This window comes from Phalangium opilio, unplaced genomic scaffold (assembly GCF_054372755.1).
Source record: "Phalangium opilio isolate 3A_F unplaced genomic scaffold, DU_Popi_V2 ptg000042l_1, whole genome shotgun sequence".
In the NCBI taxonomy this organism is placed as follows: Eukaryota; Metazoa; Arthropoda; class Arachnida; order Opiliones; family Phalangiidae; genus Phalangium; species Phalangium opilio.
In genome coordinates, this window is record NW_028324166.1 from 10,163,898 (window position 1) to 10,182,850 (window position 18,953).

Here is an 18,953-nt window from a genome sequence, read left to right on the forward strand (position 1 = left end):
GAATATCATAAAACTTAAAATAAACCTTGGCTTACTTGCAAATTGTATTCCATGATGGTGGATCTCAGTGTGATAGTTTGCGTTAGTGTTAAGAGAAACCAAAACATTGTCAGGATCCCGGACAACACTGTGCCACCCCCTCTCCCATAAATTATGAGGAATAAAGCCAAGACCTGCAACAAGCGCCTTCAGTTTAATTTATCAAAATGTTATGAATTATTTTTAATTGTTTTACGTAAGTTCCAAATTGAAGAACGACCGCCAAATTGTCCAAGGCTTGAAAATCGCCGTAGTAGATTTGTTTACTAAATTTCAAGACGCTAATTGCAGCCATTGACAAAACCAAGAGCTGAAAACACAAATCAATATTTGTACCTACTTCTTTAGTATTACAGTGGCAAGGACGCGCGCATCCTGCTACGGCAGATGCACAATGTGTATTGCATGAGCAGTAATGCTTTGTGCTCGTTAGGAAAATGACTTACACTTTTTGTAATGGAAAGATGAGAAAAACGATAGCTTCGCCGCTCCGAGTTCGCGATCAACGCCATTTCCAGTGGGAGGAAGAACCAGAGTATCGCGCATGGCACCCAGACCAGGACGGTCTTTTGAAAACAGGGAGTCAAGTCTGGATCATCCGTGTACCATGTCAAATTACTGTCCTATTGAATATGATTACAGAGTTCGTAATTAAAACGCAAACGCCATCAGTTAATATAATGAGATTCTTGATAAAGTAATAAACATGTAGCATACCCAAAATGGTGATTTAAAAAAGTCATCCAGTATGAAGGAACCCATTTCAAGATGAATAATCTGTTTAACAGACTAGTCGCTGTGGTGTTGATTGGGCGTCTATCTAATCCTTGCAATGTTTTCCAGTAAACCGTTATGGTGATGTTTTGAATTTTATTTAAAAGACCTTGAACGATTCTGGCTCGCATAACGCAAACGAATTTTAAAACGAAATCTTCGACATTGGATATGAATAACAAAATTCCGGACTTCAGGCGATAAAATCGTATGAACTGTACATTTTGTCCTTATTCTTTGGGAAGATTATATGATAATCTTTGGATAGCTGATTTCAAACTATATTTGTTGAACTTAAAGGGTAAAATTTATTTTAAAAATTTATCCTTGTGAACATAATCTAATCCTTGAATGAATAGAAGAATTCGTTTCAATTTAACGATAGATACGTTAGCACTAAATATCAAATTACAAAGAAGATAACCATGTTTAGGCTGTAAAGAGTATATATATGGCTCTACTAAAACCAAATCCTGGGCGGTGGACCTCAAAGGGAAGATAATCAGTCGTGGATTAAAGCAACTGGGCTTATCGAAGGTGACTTAGCTCTTGCCCTTTCGACGGTGAGGGCCTTTGGTGACATCACATCTACGATAATCCATCGGTTGACCCTGTCATGTGCATCCTGCGGATTATGGTTATTTCAGGTATGACAAGATAACCTATCTCCTAAAAAATAGCCATGAGGCCTCAAAAAATAATGGTTTACTATAAAAGTAGGGAGCCCAAACAAAAATTTATATTATGTTTATAGGAAAAATAGCAAATTTTTCGGGAATCATAGGATTTTACAGGAGAATATAGGAAAACATAGGAATGAAAATGCTCATATATAATATCAAATCTGGATGAGAGGGAAAGTATGACTATGGCCATTGAGCCTGTGTTAAAAAACGCGGACATTAAAGTTTCGCCAATAACTATTTAGTTTACTAGTGACTGATGGACTTGCAAACTCGCGATTGAAAGTAGTTCAGACATTTATGCTCGTTGGTTTAACCATAGCCCACTCGATCACGCAAAATACGACGCAAGCTGCTCGCGCTATAGCTAAATTACCGAGATTTGTTTTAAACGGATCTAGTTTTATGTGCTCTTCTATTCCTTCGATAACCTTACTTAAATCCATATTATACCTCCAAATACCTTTTAAAACATTATCAGCTACTCTGTCCTGACTACAAACACAAATCGAGGAAGTTTTAGCATACACAATAGCAGACGACGGTAACCGCGTAACCGCGAATTAACACAAGACCTATTTTAAGGGAGTGAACAGGCCTAGTATAGCTACGCCAAAAAACGGTCAACTACGGCCAAACTCAGATGACTCGCGACTTTTGGCCATTTTCATACTTTTCTTCTCATCCACTTTTGATAATATTATTTTGGCTTAAACTGTGTAGAAAAATCACAAAAAATAACAAATTGGATTTTACATTGAAAAGAGGAACTTTATACAATACATATACAATAAACCCTGAACGAGCGAAGCGACCTCCGTAATTTCAGCGTCCAGTCAAATGTTAGAGCTGAATTTGATGCTTAACTACACGAAAACTTCGACTAACTGAAAAATATAGGATATCATAGGACATCTAGGCTCCTTGTAAAAGTTAAAACCATATGTTTAAAATTTTTTGGAGTAAACTGTGAAATGCGTAGAGGAAGTTAAATCCTCTGTACCACAGCCCTGGGTAAACTCAAGTGTTCTACGTTCAAAAAACTAATTGTTGGGAAACCAAAATAACCCTCTCCGAGTCGAGACGTAATTAAGAGATTTTTCTTAAATAGTTAGTTAAACATAGTTGATATTAATTATTTTAATCGTCATTAATTAACCTTAATTCAAGTTAAATCGTTTTAATAAACTTTCTAAAATTATTTTAAACATAGCTATTGCTGGCGTTTGAATTCAAGCGTATGCCTCTTTAACAATTTTTTGGAAATTGGTTTCTGCGACCACGTTTGCTCCGATATGCCAACTGCGAACGCGTTGACAGACACACATACACTCACAATAATAATACCTCTCCGTGACGTCATGACGTCATCGTCACTCGGATAAGTAAGAATGAGCAATGTACTACGGTTTTAGGTTGTTTCTTAAACTTTAATGACATATTAGGGTTCTTACTTTCAGTAAATATCCACTTGAAAGACAGACAAATTATATTTCGACAATCAAGTAGCTTTCTTCTCGACTAGAGTTCTGAACGAGAATCTCTACCGGTTTCAGAAATTGGTTCTTCCCCAATTTCTTGCTCCACTTTCCAAAATAGCAATTTTCTTCGTTCATTCACGTATCATCAACGGTTTCCTATTCAAATTTAGTGTAAAATATATATCAAATAAAGGGCCTACGATTTTTCGTTAAAAGTGGAATACAAACCATCAACTGTTTTCAATTTGAAAAATTAAAATTATCGATTTGATTTTTTTTTTTTGAGTTTCAATATCTAATGAAGTCACAATTCACAACCCTTTAGCAAATTCACGCGGTCGTGCCTGCTTTTGCAAAAATTATTGCCTCTCATTTGTAACGTGACGGTTTTAAAATTTTTTAAAAAATCCGTTGTTGTAGAAAAAAAATTGCTACTTACGTGATACCTTTGTCGCAGTCGTTTTCAAATCTGATCCGTACGGTTCGTCAACATCTTTGACAGCATTGTCCACTTTGGCAACATCACTAGTTTTTTCTACAAGTTCTGCTTCTTCGTTTCCTTGAACCCCAATCTTGGGTTCATCAACATTTTTCGCTTGGTTATCGTTATCTTCATCGCCATTATTATGTTCCTCAACATCTCCATTTATATCGTCTCTTTTTAGCCACATCGTATGATGAACATCTACGATGAGGGTCTTAGTTTGACCTGGCCTGTTGGTGGTGGTGGTGGTGGTGGTGGTGATGTCGTGAAAGAGAACTGCCTTAGACAGTATAAAATTTTTCGATCGTCATTGAAGGGAGAGTGAATGGGAGAGAATTGTGGTGAGGTGATATTTTTCGTTCGTGTATTTTAAAAGGAAGGAAATTATGATAGTTAGGTTAAGCCATATACCCTCCCTTAAAAATTCCTCTTACCCGTCGACAATAAGAGTTTCACGCTCCCCTCTTTCAACATTCAAAGAAATCGAGGGAAATTTTGAAAGCAAAAGCAAGTATTTACTGACGTTCTTTTTAGAATGGTCTTAAGGCACCGGGATATTACAATTATTGGGTGTTTTACCGAATTCTTTCTCTTTCAAACTCTTCTGACCATATAAGAAGCAATAAGTGTGCATCGGCATAAGTCTATGTTGTAAACTCATCGAGGGGATAATCACTAAAACTACCTGTTCTTCGATTCGCCGTAATATTACAATTACGGCATAAGTAAATTAATACGGGTAATAATTCTATCACCGTTTAGGGTAGGGCATCGAGGGGCTATTCACTCTGATTTATGCACGGTAATTTATTTAAGCATTGTAAAAGATATCGCTATTCACTCATTAGGGTAAAGTATAGAGGGGTTATCCACTCATTAGGGTAGGGTATAGAGGGGCTATTCACTCGTACGATGTGGCTACTATTACGAGCCCTTGGGTCGCCTTGTTTCACTATCGTCTGATCCGTTAACACCTACAATTTGGTCTCCATCGGTTGTACTCTGAACAACTTTTGCTTGATCCACAATTTTGGGTACGTCAATATCATTTCCCTCTTGTCTCAACGTCGATTCCACCACCACCATAGTTGGGTCCGTTAAGATGAATTGTTTCTTCAACGAAAGAGATACAAGGATCAGGGACTTACCATCTCAGTTCATCCAGCTCCGCTTTGACAGCAATAACCAGAGGTAATCGAGTACTGGAAATCAGACTGACAAGCTTCCCCATTATTACTTGGAACTGCAATTATTACGCATTTATCATTGCAGAGACGTTTGATCGTTGTCTTTTATTAAGGACTCGTTGTAGGCACATGCAACACCGAGGGTTAGCGTTATCACTAGAAATGTAGAACCGCCTTCATGGCTGGCCGCGGCGTTTTATATCTAGTACCAAAAGCAGATGATCTAAAAGGTCATAGCTTTCCAGCCTAGGAATGAGGGTATTGTGTGTCAGGTTGTCTCTAACGAACGTCTCATCTCGAGTGTTCCTAAAACTTGATATCCCAAGGCTAGGCCGAATGTATTTACTGTAGAGTAAATGGTTGTTGAACACCCAAAGTTTTTCTCTACTAACATTTTTTCTCGGCGCCAACTAACATCAGCCGCGGAAAGCTGGGTCTCACTAAAAAAAATCCACCCCCTTAAAAAATGTATGAAACTTCAATTTTTGGATTGGAGGTTGGGTCCGCTTGTAGTGAGTTAGAGTAAGCACAAAAAATCAACCTGACAAGTCAGGAAGTGTAAACGGGTGACCTGATTTGAGACCGACCTGACCTGCCAGTCTGACTAGTCTGGCAGACAAGTCAGCTGACTTAAGTTGGATAATGGGAACGTGCCATTACTCAGCCTATAGAGAGACGGATATCTTATAAGACGATCGGAGTTTACGTTATGGCGGAGCAAGTTACGAATAACGAATCGGGTGTAAATGTATTAATTTAGAAATGGATAAAAGGCTCTCAAAACAAACTCAGAGTATTTCCGCGCCAGAAAAATATAATTCCGTCGGATTTCTTTAAAAACGTTTGCACTCCACACGATACACCGTTGCCATAAAAAACTCAAACACCGTGCACTTGGATGAACCCTCCATGCTTGAACTTACTCGGATAAAAAAATTAACCCCGCCTGTTTTACTTCACTCTCCACCGCTGTGGAGCGCTGCTTCAAAAGCTCGTTCTCGGTCGTGGCCGATATTTTAGAAATTTTATCTCTCCATTCACGCGAGCTCCGTTGCGAACTTTAAACAGCTTAACGACAGAACTTTCAGAACCAGAGGCTACGGCAAAAAATCTTACATAGGAACTTGGTCTAAGATTATTCTACTTGTGCTAGTACCTAATGCGATAGAGGAATCTAATTTGTTTTAAAAATAATTGCTCCTGGCCCATTCGACCGAAACCCATTTGACCGCAATGTAGCCGAATTTGGCGGTAAATTATTGCAGTAATTTGGTCTAAAAAGCCTCTATAGTTATTTTCTTATAAAAATGTTTTAGCCAATTAATTATATTTTTTATATTTTGTACGTAAATACATGAAAAATTAAAGGTCATATTGCATTTATAACTTTTTGGGTACTAATTAATGTTACCCTTCATTTCACCCAATTTAAAACACCCAATTCCCATTTACCCAAACCTCATTCAACCCAATTCCCAGTTCTCCTATTCCAATTAACCCAATATTGCATACCCAAAAAGACTCAAATAGAGTAGAATTTGATGGTTTTATTTATTTTTTTTTCATTCCATAAGGGATACACTTACTTGAAGTGTATAACCGCTCCAAAGAGGAAGAGACGTCCTCCTAACCAAACCAAACCTAACATAACAGTAATGTTTTGGAAAAGGCATATTATTTGAGAAGTCAATGAAGCTAAACATCAATATTTTGGAAAAGGCGTAACATTGTTAAATGATTTATAAAATATTACTAACCTAACTTAACCAAACCTAACCTAACATAACAGTAATGTTTTGGAAAAGGCATATTATTGGAGAAGTCAATGAAGCTAAACGTCAATATTTTGGAAAAGGCGTAACATTGTTAAATGATGTATAAAATATTACTAACCTAACTTAACCAAACCAAACCTAACCTAACATAACAGTAATGTTTTGGAAAAGGCACATTATTATTAATACTGCTGAATTACCAGTCTGTACTTGCTGGCTTCTAAGACCACCATATTCTGGTCTTTGTTTTTGTCTATCCTACAAAGACACCAGTCTGTACATTCTTTTTCAAAAGTGTTTGCCCGTTGATTTCCTTTCAGAAAATTTTCAATAATTCTAAAACCGAGGACCACAGAGTATTGATAACTGAAAGTAAGATACATATTTTAGTTCCCTATAAAATGCGACACAATTTCAGGGCGTAGGTCCAAGCACGCGCTAAAACACGCAAATCTGAAAATGTTCAACTTTTTAAATTTAGTTAATGGAGAAAATTAATGCCATTTTCGTTATCAGCGGGGTCGTCGATTCATATTAAGAAAGTGTCTTCAGTTTCCTTGTATCTTTAACATTTCCCAAGATATTTCAATTTGTTTAAATTTATAAAATTGAGACCCCTCTAAGTTCCACAAAATGTGAAAATGAAAACTTTTACCCAGATACCTAGAACCTCTCATACAGGACGTTTCTTCCTATCTCTTTTGTACAGTACATATTACGAATTAGTAAACTCCAGCTAACTTTTCATTAAGTTTAATGGGATACTTAAATGTTCTGAATTTAGTGTATTTAATCTTTCACCTAAAACATTACTTGGCCGTTGTAGCTGTTATCAGGAAAACTTTTTTTTTAACTTGCCCACGAATAATCAGAACGTTCATTTAAGTCAAATATTTACCCGTAAGGTGATGGTTCAAAGTCGGTATTTTCCTCAGTAATTGTGATCTAATATTTGAAAATGTGGTTTTTTGTTGGTATAGTACAGGTTAGTTACCCAAATTGACCACTAACACTTGAGTATGGTTTCAAAAGTGGTTTAGCTGAGGCTGGGTCTACGAGTCTCTAGTTATTCAACATCTTAGGAACGTCCTGTTCTAGACCCGCAACGTTTTAGTTTTAGGAATAACTCCTAGTTAAGCATTGTTATTTTGAATTTGATAGTTGGCAAATACCTGGTTTAAGTCCCTTTTAACACCCGAACAACGCCGGGTAGCTAGTCTAGTTTGAAATCCATCGAAGCCAGACTTACTTATTCATTGTAGAAATGTTTGAAATAACTTTTGCTGTGACGTACAATTTCTGAACGTACTGTATGTGTCATGAGTGAATACAGTATTCTCATTTCGTTGGTATGAAATATTGGCCTTTTGTCTTGCCACGTCTATCGTAACATTGTTAGTACAGTAGATACCACAAATAAAAGTTGATTTGAAGTTGCGAATCTTAAATTTACTTTGAAACGGTACACGGACTAAATACCCTCAAGACAGAAACTCCCGGTCATAATCCCCCATTATTGAAAAGTAATAAAATCCCCCTCCTTAGACAAAAAAGGGCCATTTCCCCTCATTCTAGAAAAGAGTACAATCCACCCCGCCTTAGACCAAATTCCCCGGCCATTTTCCGCCATTCTAGAAAAGAATAACAAGACGGCCCAAGGGCTCGTAATAGTAGCCACATCGTACGAGTGAATAGCCCCTCTATACCCTACCCTAATGAGTGGATAACCCCTCTCTACCTTACCCTAATGAGTGAATAGTGCTATCTTTTACAATGCTTAAATGACTTACCGTACATACAATCAGAGTGAATAGCCCCTGGATGCCCTACCCTAACAAGCTCAGAAGTATCCGACCCCAAAGATACAAGTTCAGAAGAATCCGACCCCAAAGAAACAAGTTCAGAAGTATCCGACCCCAAAGAAACAAGTTCAGAAGCATCCGACCCCAAAGAAACAAGTTAATTTAAGAATTAAATTCGCCACTTTCATTTTAATTAATGAAGTCTGGTGGAGTATACGGCCCCAAAGATACGATGTGGCTAAAAACCCCAAACATACAAATTCATAAGTATCCGGCCCTACAGATAAAAATTCAAAAGTATCCGACCCCACAGATTAAGAGGTACCTCACCCCACATCAGCCCGACATTTTAGAGATAAAACTTAAGGATAAAAAGTTTAAAAACTCGGGGTTTCTATCAAGTCTCTATGGCTCAATGGTAGATTGTCTTTCTAATACGTGAGCGACCCGGGCTGAACTTATTTTATTTTACGATACCTACTAAAAGAGCCCCCAAGTGAGAAAACACGGCGAAATAAATTAGTTAATAAAAAGTTCTCGCTTCGCGATAGGCACGGGCCTAGATATCTCGGAGGCTCCGGTTTTTCCTTCCAGGTCATAAGTTCGAGCTTCAATACTTTTTCTTGTGCAAATAATGAGTAAAAGGAAGTAATGTATTACACAACGTGGTTTAGATCAAAAAACGCCATAAGAATTATGGAGAAACATGAAATTAACATTGCACGTGTAACACGAAAATTATTTCCTACATCCTTTCGCGTGCAATATTCTTGTCAATATTTTTTACGATTGAGCTACTACAAAGTTTTGCGTTTTTTGATATAAACCATCTTGTATATCAAAGCCTGAAACTACAAATAATGTAAGCTGCTATCTCAACATCAACTGAGTAAAAGTCACTAAGTAACTCACCGTAGCTTCAGCAACGCCATAAGGACATCATCTCTCTCTAAGGGCCCAAGATTCTATGTTACGGTTGAAATGTATGTATGTCCGATTTGGTCAGCCATCCGTCTCATCTCAAGTGGTATATTAATTGTATAGCCTAAACAGAGGCCGAGCGCATTCGCTGCAGAGTAACCCGGCATTGAACATTTTTCCCTCCTTCAAAGATTTCTCACGACAACTCTTCGTGATCTTTACTAAGCGCGAATTTACTTCTTGTGTCTGAGAGAGCTGGGGGGGGGGGGGGTTCTGGAAATTCTCTTACTTATTTTTTCCCCTCAGTCCTTCGTCTCTCGCCTCCCCGCCTGTTTTAGTTTGATTCCCAACCGCTTGGGAGCGTTATCTCAGAGCTCGCGTCTAGACCACGACCGGCTTAGGATACCGGTCGTGGCTGATTTTGAAAATTATTTTTCTCTCCCGCGAATTTCACGAAAAATTCGGAAGGAGCCCCTATACAAAATCTACGTCACATCTAGCAGAACTAGATGTTTTTGCTAAAAGATGCGCTTGGGCCCTTAGAGAGATGATGTCCTTATGGCAACGCATATATTGGCTAATATCGGATCGATAAAACTCCGAAACGGCTAGGCTTTCTGAAAGGTGTTAATGCATTTTATTACGTAATGGTTTCCACGCTTAACTAGCCAATCAAAGGCTTTCATTGCTTCGATTTTCTTTTGTTTATCTCAAGTTTTTGGCTAATTCGCAAGATTTGTATGAGTTTCATAAAGTTCACTCTGTCGTTTGCATGCTGCAGCCAACAAAATATTTGGTAAAATTTTACTTTGAGTACGTAATATTTTAATATTTTATTTTGGGCTATGCTTTCGAAACATAACTTAATCCAACTTATAGCACTTTTAACACAATATATTCGAATATTAATTATTACCATAAGTAGATAAGAAGAAGGGGGGTTATAATATACTCCTGTTATTACGTTTATTTTAAATCTACAGATTAGTATGGTTATTGGCTTGTATACCCCAAAGAACATGTGTAGCAGTGAGATTTTATTAAAGCAGTGAGATCAAGATACTTTCAACTTAATTTTACTGGAACAATTATTACGTTACATAAATTTGATTTCATTTCAAAAGGAACGATTTCACTCACCTGCATTTAAAACCATTTGGATTAAATATTATTTGGCCTCATAAATTTCTGCCCCATTTTGATTGTGTTTGTTTATCAAACGCTGTTCCAGAACGTTCGGATCAAGCTAAAAATGTCATATAGAACAGATTAGATGAACACTTATTTGGAATACAATGTCGCAAAACTGATGACGGAAAAAAATTGGTATGAAAAATGTCAGACCTATGCCAAATCAAAAAGAAAACGGATCTTATTTTCCGAATTTTCAATTTATGGGGAGCTAATATTCCACTTGACTCGGAGAGGTAATATTTTGGTTTTTACCCAACTTCTTTATTAACTGTATGTGCTGTAAAACGTCGATATCCAGTGAGATAATAAATTACTACTCATGAAATTAGATCAGCCATTCTCAGTTTTAACACTAAAATCAGTGTCATAGGTTTGACATTTATCATACCGATTTGATCCTGCGGCAATGCATGAACATTTTATTCCAAATATTTGTTTTTCTGATCTGTTCCACATTGTATATGATCTGTCTAATATTGGATTACATTTATTTCGTAGGGTTTGCTTTGATTTAAATTGAGATTCGAAGCCCCATAGAAGGATCGATTTGATTCTATGCTAATATGGAGCAGAATAAAACTATTCGAATCTTACTATCCCAAACGGTAAGTACCGTCAACACAAATGAACGTATCTACATGACGTTGCTTATTTAAGTATCTAACCTTTGTAATAACTCTCAATTTCAATAAAACGATGTTAAAATAAGGGATAATTATAATGACAAAAAAGTTACAGGTTTAGAATAGGACGTTCTTAATAGGCTTTATGGGTTGTGGTTCGCGAACCCAACCTTTAGCAAGTCAACCAAAGCACTAAAACATTCCCTTTAAACGTACGGTACATAAAAACAAACCACGTATTCCAAAGGCTGTCAGACACGAGGCGTCTTAGATGCCGGAAGCCTAACTCGTGAGTTAAGGGACACATATTCATGGTGCGTAACTGAAATAAGGCTCAGTGCATTCTTGGCCCATGCTCAGTGCATCTGTTATGTTAGCCAGTACAACACTCTATTCAGGATACAATATTAACGTCGAATCTGATATTTTGAACTCGTGCGTCTGTAGGAAACTATTACGGCCTCCGTCATAGGTGCAGTGCCAAGTTAAAATCCATTTCCAGCTCTATATTGAGCTTACAAGGTCAAAGGTTGATATTTTAGGGACAATTATATATGAAGGTAAACAGTAAAGGGCACCAGAAAATTCCCAAAATATATATTCTATAAAAAATTATCTTCCAGCATTACCTCGTTTTGATAATCTTATGTATTTTGAATACATTATTGGGTTCCAGAATTATTTCCAATTTAATTATACTGTCCATGAGAATGGACTCATTACGTTTTCATTATCTTTAGCTAAAGTTTTTAACCATGATTTCAAGGAATCCTGGCACGATCTATTTCATTAATTGCTTACTTGAATATATAGTTTTATCCGCTAATTTACCTCAAGAATGGGAAAAAAAGGAAGGAAGCGCAAGTCGACGATTACCAAGGTGTTATCGCCGATATCTTGATTGCCATTCGAAAATACTTGAAGTAAGTTACTTTTAGCATTATCCAGACGTCGATAAGAAACTCGCGAGATGTGTTTAAATTAAATTTTTTTGTGATTTTAGAGTAACATTTCAAGTGGTGCATAGCGTAAGTGTTTAACTTTATATTAACCCTGGGTCGCCTAAAATTCCCTTCGAACTTTCAGGCAAAGCAAATTGCCCAAAGACTATTAAATAAATCTAGCTTACTGCTGCTTACCTTTGAAAGAGCAATACATATCTGAAAATTATTTTTGATCGATTTATGTTGATAAAATAACATCGAAATCGATAATAAAACTTACCAACGCCTTTTCGTTACTAGAAGTTTCAAATTTCAGATGCTAAGCCTAAAACTCATTTTTGAGATAGAAATCGCAGTCAAAACTTGAAACCACTTACAACTGTCACCTCACGCGACTTATTAAAAGTGCCAGTTTTTGGACTAGCAAAGAGAACTCGCAGCACGCGCTTTAAACACGAAATAAATCGCTCAGGTGACAGTTTTATTTGGTTCCAAAAGGTTTTGTTAAGTTTTATTTGTGATTTTCATGCTATTTAAGCCTATTTTACAAATCGAATAAAATTGCTCTTTTGACAATTTTTAGCTTTCGTTGAAAGGACCCAAAGCAGTTTCATAACCTTCCGATTACAACGGTCAGAATCCAACTCTGACTTTTATTTTGAAATCCCTTTTAAGAGTTAAATTTTGAATATATCGCCTATTTATATCAAGCTGACACCATGATTATACTACGAGGATCATAAGGCTGTTTAAAAAGGGGCCTTCTTATTTTAGGGAACTACATCTAGTTGGTCTCTAGTGATAGACTTATTCACTTTATCTCAAATTTGATTGAATATGTCATCTGCGTAATGATTGAAATCATTGTAGAACTGAGTCTTAGGGGTCACCAAAACAAATATGCTTTAGAAAATAGTGAAAAGAACAAGATAACAAAGAAATGTTTTAGTATGAATTGCCTCTGAATTTTGTATTGAAACTTTACCAAGTGATCATACTATGAGGAAAATATAATGGAATATTTAAATCAAGCCTGCTTAAGCAGATTACTAAACAGACGATGCTCAAGACGCGCTCACGATACAGACGGGAACAACTTATGAGAACCCTAAAACTCAGGGTTACTAAATAATGCTACGTCTTCTACTCCATTTGGATTATTATCTTTGCTTATACACACTAAATCTGCCGCATGTTAAGTTAGTTATTTTTGAGTCAGTTAAGAGCAGGGTTGGCAACTACCTATCCAGTCCGGTTTAAACCACCTGGTTTAATCCGGATTAATCCACTTAAAAAGATCCACCTAAAATATCCGGCTTAATTATGAATGGGGAAAAATCAATTTTGTGCCATAAAAAATAATTAAAATACAACCAGAAACAATTAAGGCAAAAATATATGAAGCGATAACTAAAGATTATTTATTATAAATGATAAAACTAATAGTTATGTTACCAGTTACTGTCCAGTTTCAGCTTAAAATATTTTACCAGTATCACTCGAACTTAAAGCATAGCGTGGTTCCAGTGGATCCCCTACAGGTTGACTTTCCTTACGAACTCCAGTTTTGGCTTGGGAAAGCTAGAGGCATTTGTGGGCGGGATTTATACGTGCATGTATAAATCCCGCCCACTAGCCTTTGCCAAGCCAAAATCGGAGTTAAGAAGTATTGATGCAACGATGAAGGCCTTTATACTTAGCTACCCATCTAGCACCCCGACCATAAGTGATCCTCAACTATGGCCTGCTGGGGTATCGTGTATGAGGCTAGGGTCTACCGACAAAAAGAAGACCTGGGGTACGAATGACCACCCTTCTGCCATTGAACTTTCTTTCGCGCCAAATTCGAAATTTGTTATATCTAGATGTCACAAATCCCAGACAGAGGACGACCTAAGGAACCATTTGACGGACCTCGGAGTGGAGGGTCTTGACATAAAACCGCTCAACGAAACAAATCCATCAAGGTATAGTACCTTCTACTTTGAAAGCAATAGGAAATACGATCATATAATCTTGGACCTACTAAACTGGCCAAAACCAATTGGAGTAGCAAGGTTCATTTCCCGTTTACATAAAGCCGCAGGGAAAAATACTGGTGGAAGATTCCCAACGACTCAAAATCATTCGGCTTGACTAACGAACAGCCTGGAATCTATCTTCCCAAAAGGCCTTAAAGTGGCTCATTTAAATATTCGAAGCCTTCCTCGCCACATTACCGATGTTCAGTACATCCTAGGGAAATACTCAATAGACATTCTCGGCCTTACAGAGACATGGTTGACAGATCGTACCCCGGACTCCACTATAGAAATTCCTGGATATGCCTGTCAAAGACTGGACAGAAAACGACAAAAACAGGGGGGCGGTATTTGTATATACACTCGGGAAGAAATAATAACTATCCCGTTAACCACGAATACAGGATCGGATACGGTCGATTCCCACCTAGAATCCGCATGGTTTGCAATTCCTGAGAAGAACTGTAAACGCTTAGTTATCGGTATATGCTACCTCCCCCCTAACGGGAATTATGGCAACTGCTTCGAAGATCTTAAAGCCCAAGTTGAATCTCTGAATGCTGACAAGCACAATCGCGAAATAATAATTCTGGGCGACTTCAATACAAACCTGCTTGCCCCTGCTAATGCCAATATCCAGAGTCTAAAATCGGCTACCTTCGGCTTTGAGCAAATGATTAAGAAACCAACGAGAGTAACGCTAACCTCAAGTACCTTAATAGACCATATCTATTCAAACGACGTGACCCGTATCTCCTTGGCAACAAACATCCCTCTTGGAATCTCAGACCATGACATGATTCTATGCGTCCACAAACGAAAATGCCCAAAGGTCCAGAAAACACTTACAAAGGTTAGAAGCTACAGGCTGATGAATTCGGACTCGTTTATCAAAGATGTTAAAAATAGACTTGATATTGAACTATCCACTTTTAACGATGTTGATACCGGAGTTGAGATTCTTCGCTCCACTATAATCAGCACTCTAAATAAACACGCTCCTCTGGTCACTAGAAGAATCAGCACCAACGATCCTCCGTGGCTTACACCAGAGGTAAAGCATACCATGCACTTTCGTGACGTATACCATCGGAAAAGTCGGAAATTCGGCCTTAGATCCTTCGATGATCTCTATAGAATGTACAGAAACACAGCGACCGACATGTTAAGGTCCGAGAGACGGAACTATTTTCATAAAAATATAAAATTAGGGACGGAAAGAACCAGCCAGGCTTGGCGCGTCCTTAAGCCATTTCTGAATGCCAAGAAGAAATCCATCAATGCTATTAAATCTAAAGGAAAAACCGTTACCGATAGCCTGGAAATAGCCTCAAATTTCAACGAATTTTTAACCACCTCTGAAACACTGTTTTCAAACACCTTTATTCCTCGAGAATCAAAGCAAGCTACGGATAACGCCATGTTCAACTTCCAGGAAGTTGACGAGATCAGTGTTTTCCGGTATCTGAAGAATTTATCCTCGAATAAAGCCACCGGTCTAGACTTTATACCGATAAAGCTCATTAAGCCTCTGGCAGGCCTAATCTCGCCTTTTGTAGCAAAAATAATAAACATCTCCTTCTTAACAAGTCGATACCCAGCTGCATGGAAGGAAGCCAAGGTGGTTCCAATTTACAAGAAAGGCGACAAAACGGTCATGGCCAATTACAGACCAGTGTCGATTCTCCCTGGCCTTTCTAAACCACTGGAACACTTTGCACTGAGTCAACTAAATGAGTTTTATGCCAAAAATGATCATTTATATAAACTGCAATCAGGTTTTCGTTCTGGACACTCAACAACGACAAGCATTTTCTTCCTACTCGAAACTATTATTACTCGTCTGAGCCAAGGACACTATGTCGGCGTTCTTTTTGCAGATCTCAGCAAGGCTTTCGACACCGTTGACCACGAGATCTTATTAAGTATTCTACAGACAAAAAACCTAACCACAGCATCACTGGGCTGGTTTCGCTCTTATCTATTAAATAGGACACAAGTATCTGCTATTAATGGTATAACATCCCCACCTCTAAAAGTGGTCAAGGGTGTCCCCCAAGGGAGCATCCTAGGTCCAACGCTCTTTAATACGTATACAAGTGACGTACACGAATTCCTGTTAACAAGCATTTCTAAAGAGTACGCTGATGATGTCGCTCTCATAAACTCTTCCGCTAACCTTGATGACCTCATGGCAATCATGAGTTCGGAAGCAACTATTCTGAGAGGCACTATCAATGCCAGGAAATTAATTCTCAATGAAGATAAGACAGAATTTATGATTTTCTGCCATAACGGAAAATCCTTGGATCCTGAGTCTTTTACTTACCTGCCCAATACTTCTATCAAAAGAGTTTCATCGTTTAAGTACCTTGGAGTCCTTCTAGATGATACCTTATCGTGGAGGATTCATATCGATCATCTGATAAAGAAAACCAATGCTCGAATGGGGGTACTAAGACCTCTCTACGACTCTTTGGACACGGACGTTCTGAGTCTACTATATGAAGCTCTAATCCAGCCCATCTTCCGATACGGCGACATTTTCTACAATAGCTCCAGCGCAAAATATCTAAAAAGATTGCAGGTGGCACACAACAACGGCAGCAGATTTGTCGCAAAAAAGAGTAAACGCACATCAGCCACAGGGACTCTCAAGCAACTTGGTTGGCTTCGCTTGACCCAATTGTACAAGTGTAGCTTACTGAATCTAATGTACAAAATATCCCGAAATTCAGGCCCAGAATACCTAATGCCTTTTTTTACAAAGTCATCCGAGCAGCGCCGAGGTAGGTGCGCGGGAGAGCCATGGTAGCCAGCCGTTATGGTTTGCCTTCCCCTTCTATCTTTGACTCTCCTTTCGATTTGTGCGCACTGCTACTTCCCACCAAAGAGAATATACCAAGAGGAGTGGTAACTTTGTAAATAGGGACCGGGACTGATTTTGAGAAACAAGTTCCGGTTGTTCACGCGACCGTGTCGTCCACTTAAAAATTACCTTTTGTACGTCAACGGTCAAACCAGAGATCAACCCTTTGCCACCACCAAAAATAAGCAGCCGACATAATTTAACCAATAAAAGGCGTCGCGGCTTAGCCACTAAACAAAAACCGGATCTAGTTACTCGAAAACCGTGGCCGGGCTTTTCAAAAGCCCTGTGGAAGGCTAGACTTTTTGCTCCTCTTGGTATATTTCTCTTTGTTCCCACCTGTTCCACAAACAATATCGCTCTATCACAGTCTGGATTTTATTATTGTCAGCTATCCCTCTAATGTGTTTGGTCTCATTGTCTCTAGCGTGTATTCCTGCAGTACCTTGTTTACTTAAAGTAATAATACTTGAAGTCTTGAATGCTACTTCTTGTTTTTAAAAGGATGAGAAAGGAACTTAAAAACTCACGCTTAAAATTATTTTTTCCTATCCGGAATGCAAAGAAAGAACTAATCAAAAACAAGTTGTAGCAGAAAGAATGGACAAAATGTGTGTTGAACTAAATGAACTAGTATCACGGAAACCAAACCAGATCGATTAATGTCCTTAGACATTTTTGACAAGTAGCACTCCTATACTAATGCCTAAAACGTACAACCTTGAGGCTTCGGCCGATTAATCGGCCGAAGCCGATTTTTTAGAGACCGATGCATCGAATCGGCCGATTCCGAAAAATTACGAATCGTTGCATCCCTATTAAGAAGGAAAGTCCCTTTGTAAGGGATCCACTGGAGCCGCGCTAGTGTTAGGTTCGTGCACTTAGGAAAGAAATAGATTTCAGGAAAACATTTTAGCAGTTAAACGATTTTATATTGGAACCGAGGCTAGGGGTCGGGTCGGGGAGTGCTCCAAAACTTATATAAGAGCTAAACAGAAGTACTTTGCCTCCAAAAAAACCTAAAATGACTCATTTTTTTTAAAAAAATCCGGATAAATCCAATAAAATCCGGTTTAATCCAATAAAAACCACTGGTCTGGATTTTATTCAAATTATCCGGATTTTTGCCAACCCTGGTTAAGAGATGCTAATCCCCTATTGCGACTGTAGCTCAACCAGTTAGTCTTGAGGCGGCTTGAACGTTGTTTTATTCTTATCCGAGCGTGCATTGACTACTCAATGACTCCGACAACAAGTATTAGGGACTGGCGATAGTCCGATAACTCTATCGGGCCGATTGATCAGATTTGTTGTCGACCCGACTAGCTTTTGCTACTGGGGATATAAGATGAATCATAAGTTTAAAAGATACGTTCCATAAGCTTGTTACTGGTTACTGAGAGCTTGTCATGAAGTGACGTAGGTGAAACGTCATAGATTCTCGTAAAGCGACGCCTGGTGAGGCGTTGCCAAAGGCTTAGTACGGACTAAATAGGAAGATGGACTGCAAAACCGAGGAAAGTCAATTCTCGCGTCGTTCTCGAACTACCTCAGTTAGTCTCTAGCATTTCTAAGTATAGCTACTTATGGAACATATCTTATTAATTTATGGATGAATGATGAGGTTTAAGCATATAAATGTGTGAATCGATTAAGTTCAACTAAAGTTGCTAGGCGTTCCATTCATTTCTTCCACCATTATCCAATATGGCGAAAATTCCACAAAACAGGAGTGTATAGGAGACCATACCACGTAAAAGAGCACCCAAAAATCTACAAAGTCAGAAAGTTTCTCCTTTGATTCAGTTTGTTCAGGGTCAAAATCGTTTATTCCTATACTATTAAACAAAACTCAATACTACGACAGGACAATGAATCGTGGGATTTGAGAGCGTATCCGAACGTTATCTCGTACAGACGATCGAAGCTCTATGAATCTACGGCCGAACTGCATTATACCAAAAAGCTTCTGTTTTCCCAACTATCGACAACGGAGCGAGGAAGTTTCCTCTCAAATATAGTCACAATACCGATTTGGCTACGTAAGCTCATAGCCCTTAAAGGCAGGGGTCACAAGGTGCGGCTTAGGTCAGATTGACAACCGAGCAAAATGTAAACACTAAGACCGACCACTAGGGGAACAAATACCTGCTCGG

General features: G+C 38.3%; 2 protein-coding genes and 1 long non-coding RNA gene across 3 annotated transcripts in view; 1 reads left to right on the plus strand and 2 right to left on the minus strand.

Moving 5' to 3' along the window:
- Nucleotides 1–18,953, plus strand: part of LOC149679081 (uncharacterized) — a 32,857-nt gene that overhangs the window by 13,761 nt on the left and 143 nt on the right. The window contains exons 3-6 of the mRNA XM_089836891.1: nt 10,839–10,945; nt 11,777–11,886; nt 11,967–11,991; nt 18,665–18,909. Coding sequence (XP_089693017.1) covers nt 10,904–10,945; nt 11,777–11,886; nt 11,967–11,991; nt 18,665–18,895 — 408 coding nt within the window. The 5' untranslated portion in view covers nt 10,839–10,903 and the 3' untranslated portion in view covers nt 18,896–18,909. The remainder of the gene's footprint in view (nt 1–10,838; nt 10,946–11,776; nt 11,887–11,966; nt 11,992–18,664; nt 18,910–18,953) is intronic.
- On the minus strand, nt 15–2,826 carry LOC149679082 (multidrug resistance-associated protein 1-like). Its single transcript, XM_089836889.1, has 4 exons — nt 757–2,826; nt 486–662; nt 236–349; nt 15–173 (listed from the first exon to the last, which is right to left on the minus strand). Exons 1-4 carry the CDS (start codon nt 799–801, stop codon nt 15–17), a joined length of 495 nt encoding a protein of 164 aa, XP_089693015.1. The 5' UTR covers nt 802–2,826.
- LOC149679083 (uncharacterized) lies at nt 2,844–4,886 on the minus strand. The gene is made up of 3 exons (XR_016366213.1): nt 3,417–4,886; nt 3,206–3,321; nt 2,844–3,133 (listed from the first exon to the last, which is right to left on the minus strand). It is a non-coding gene; the product is annotated as an uncharacterized LOC149679083 (long non-coding RNA).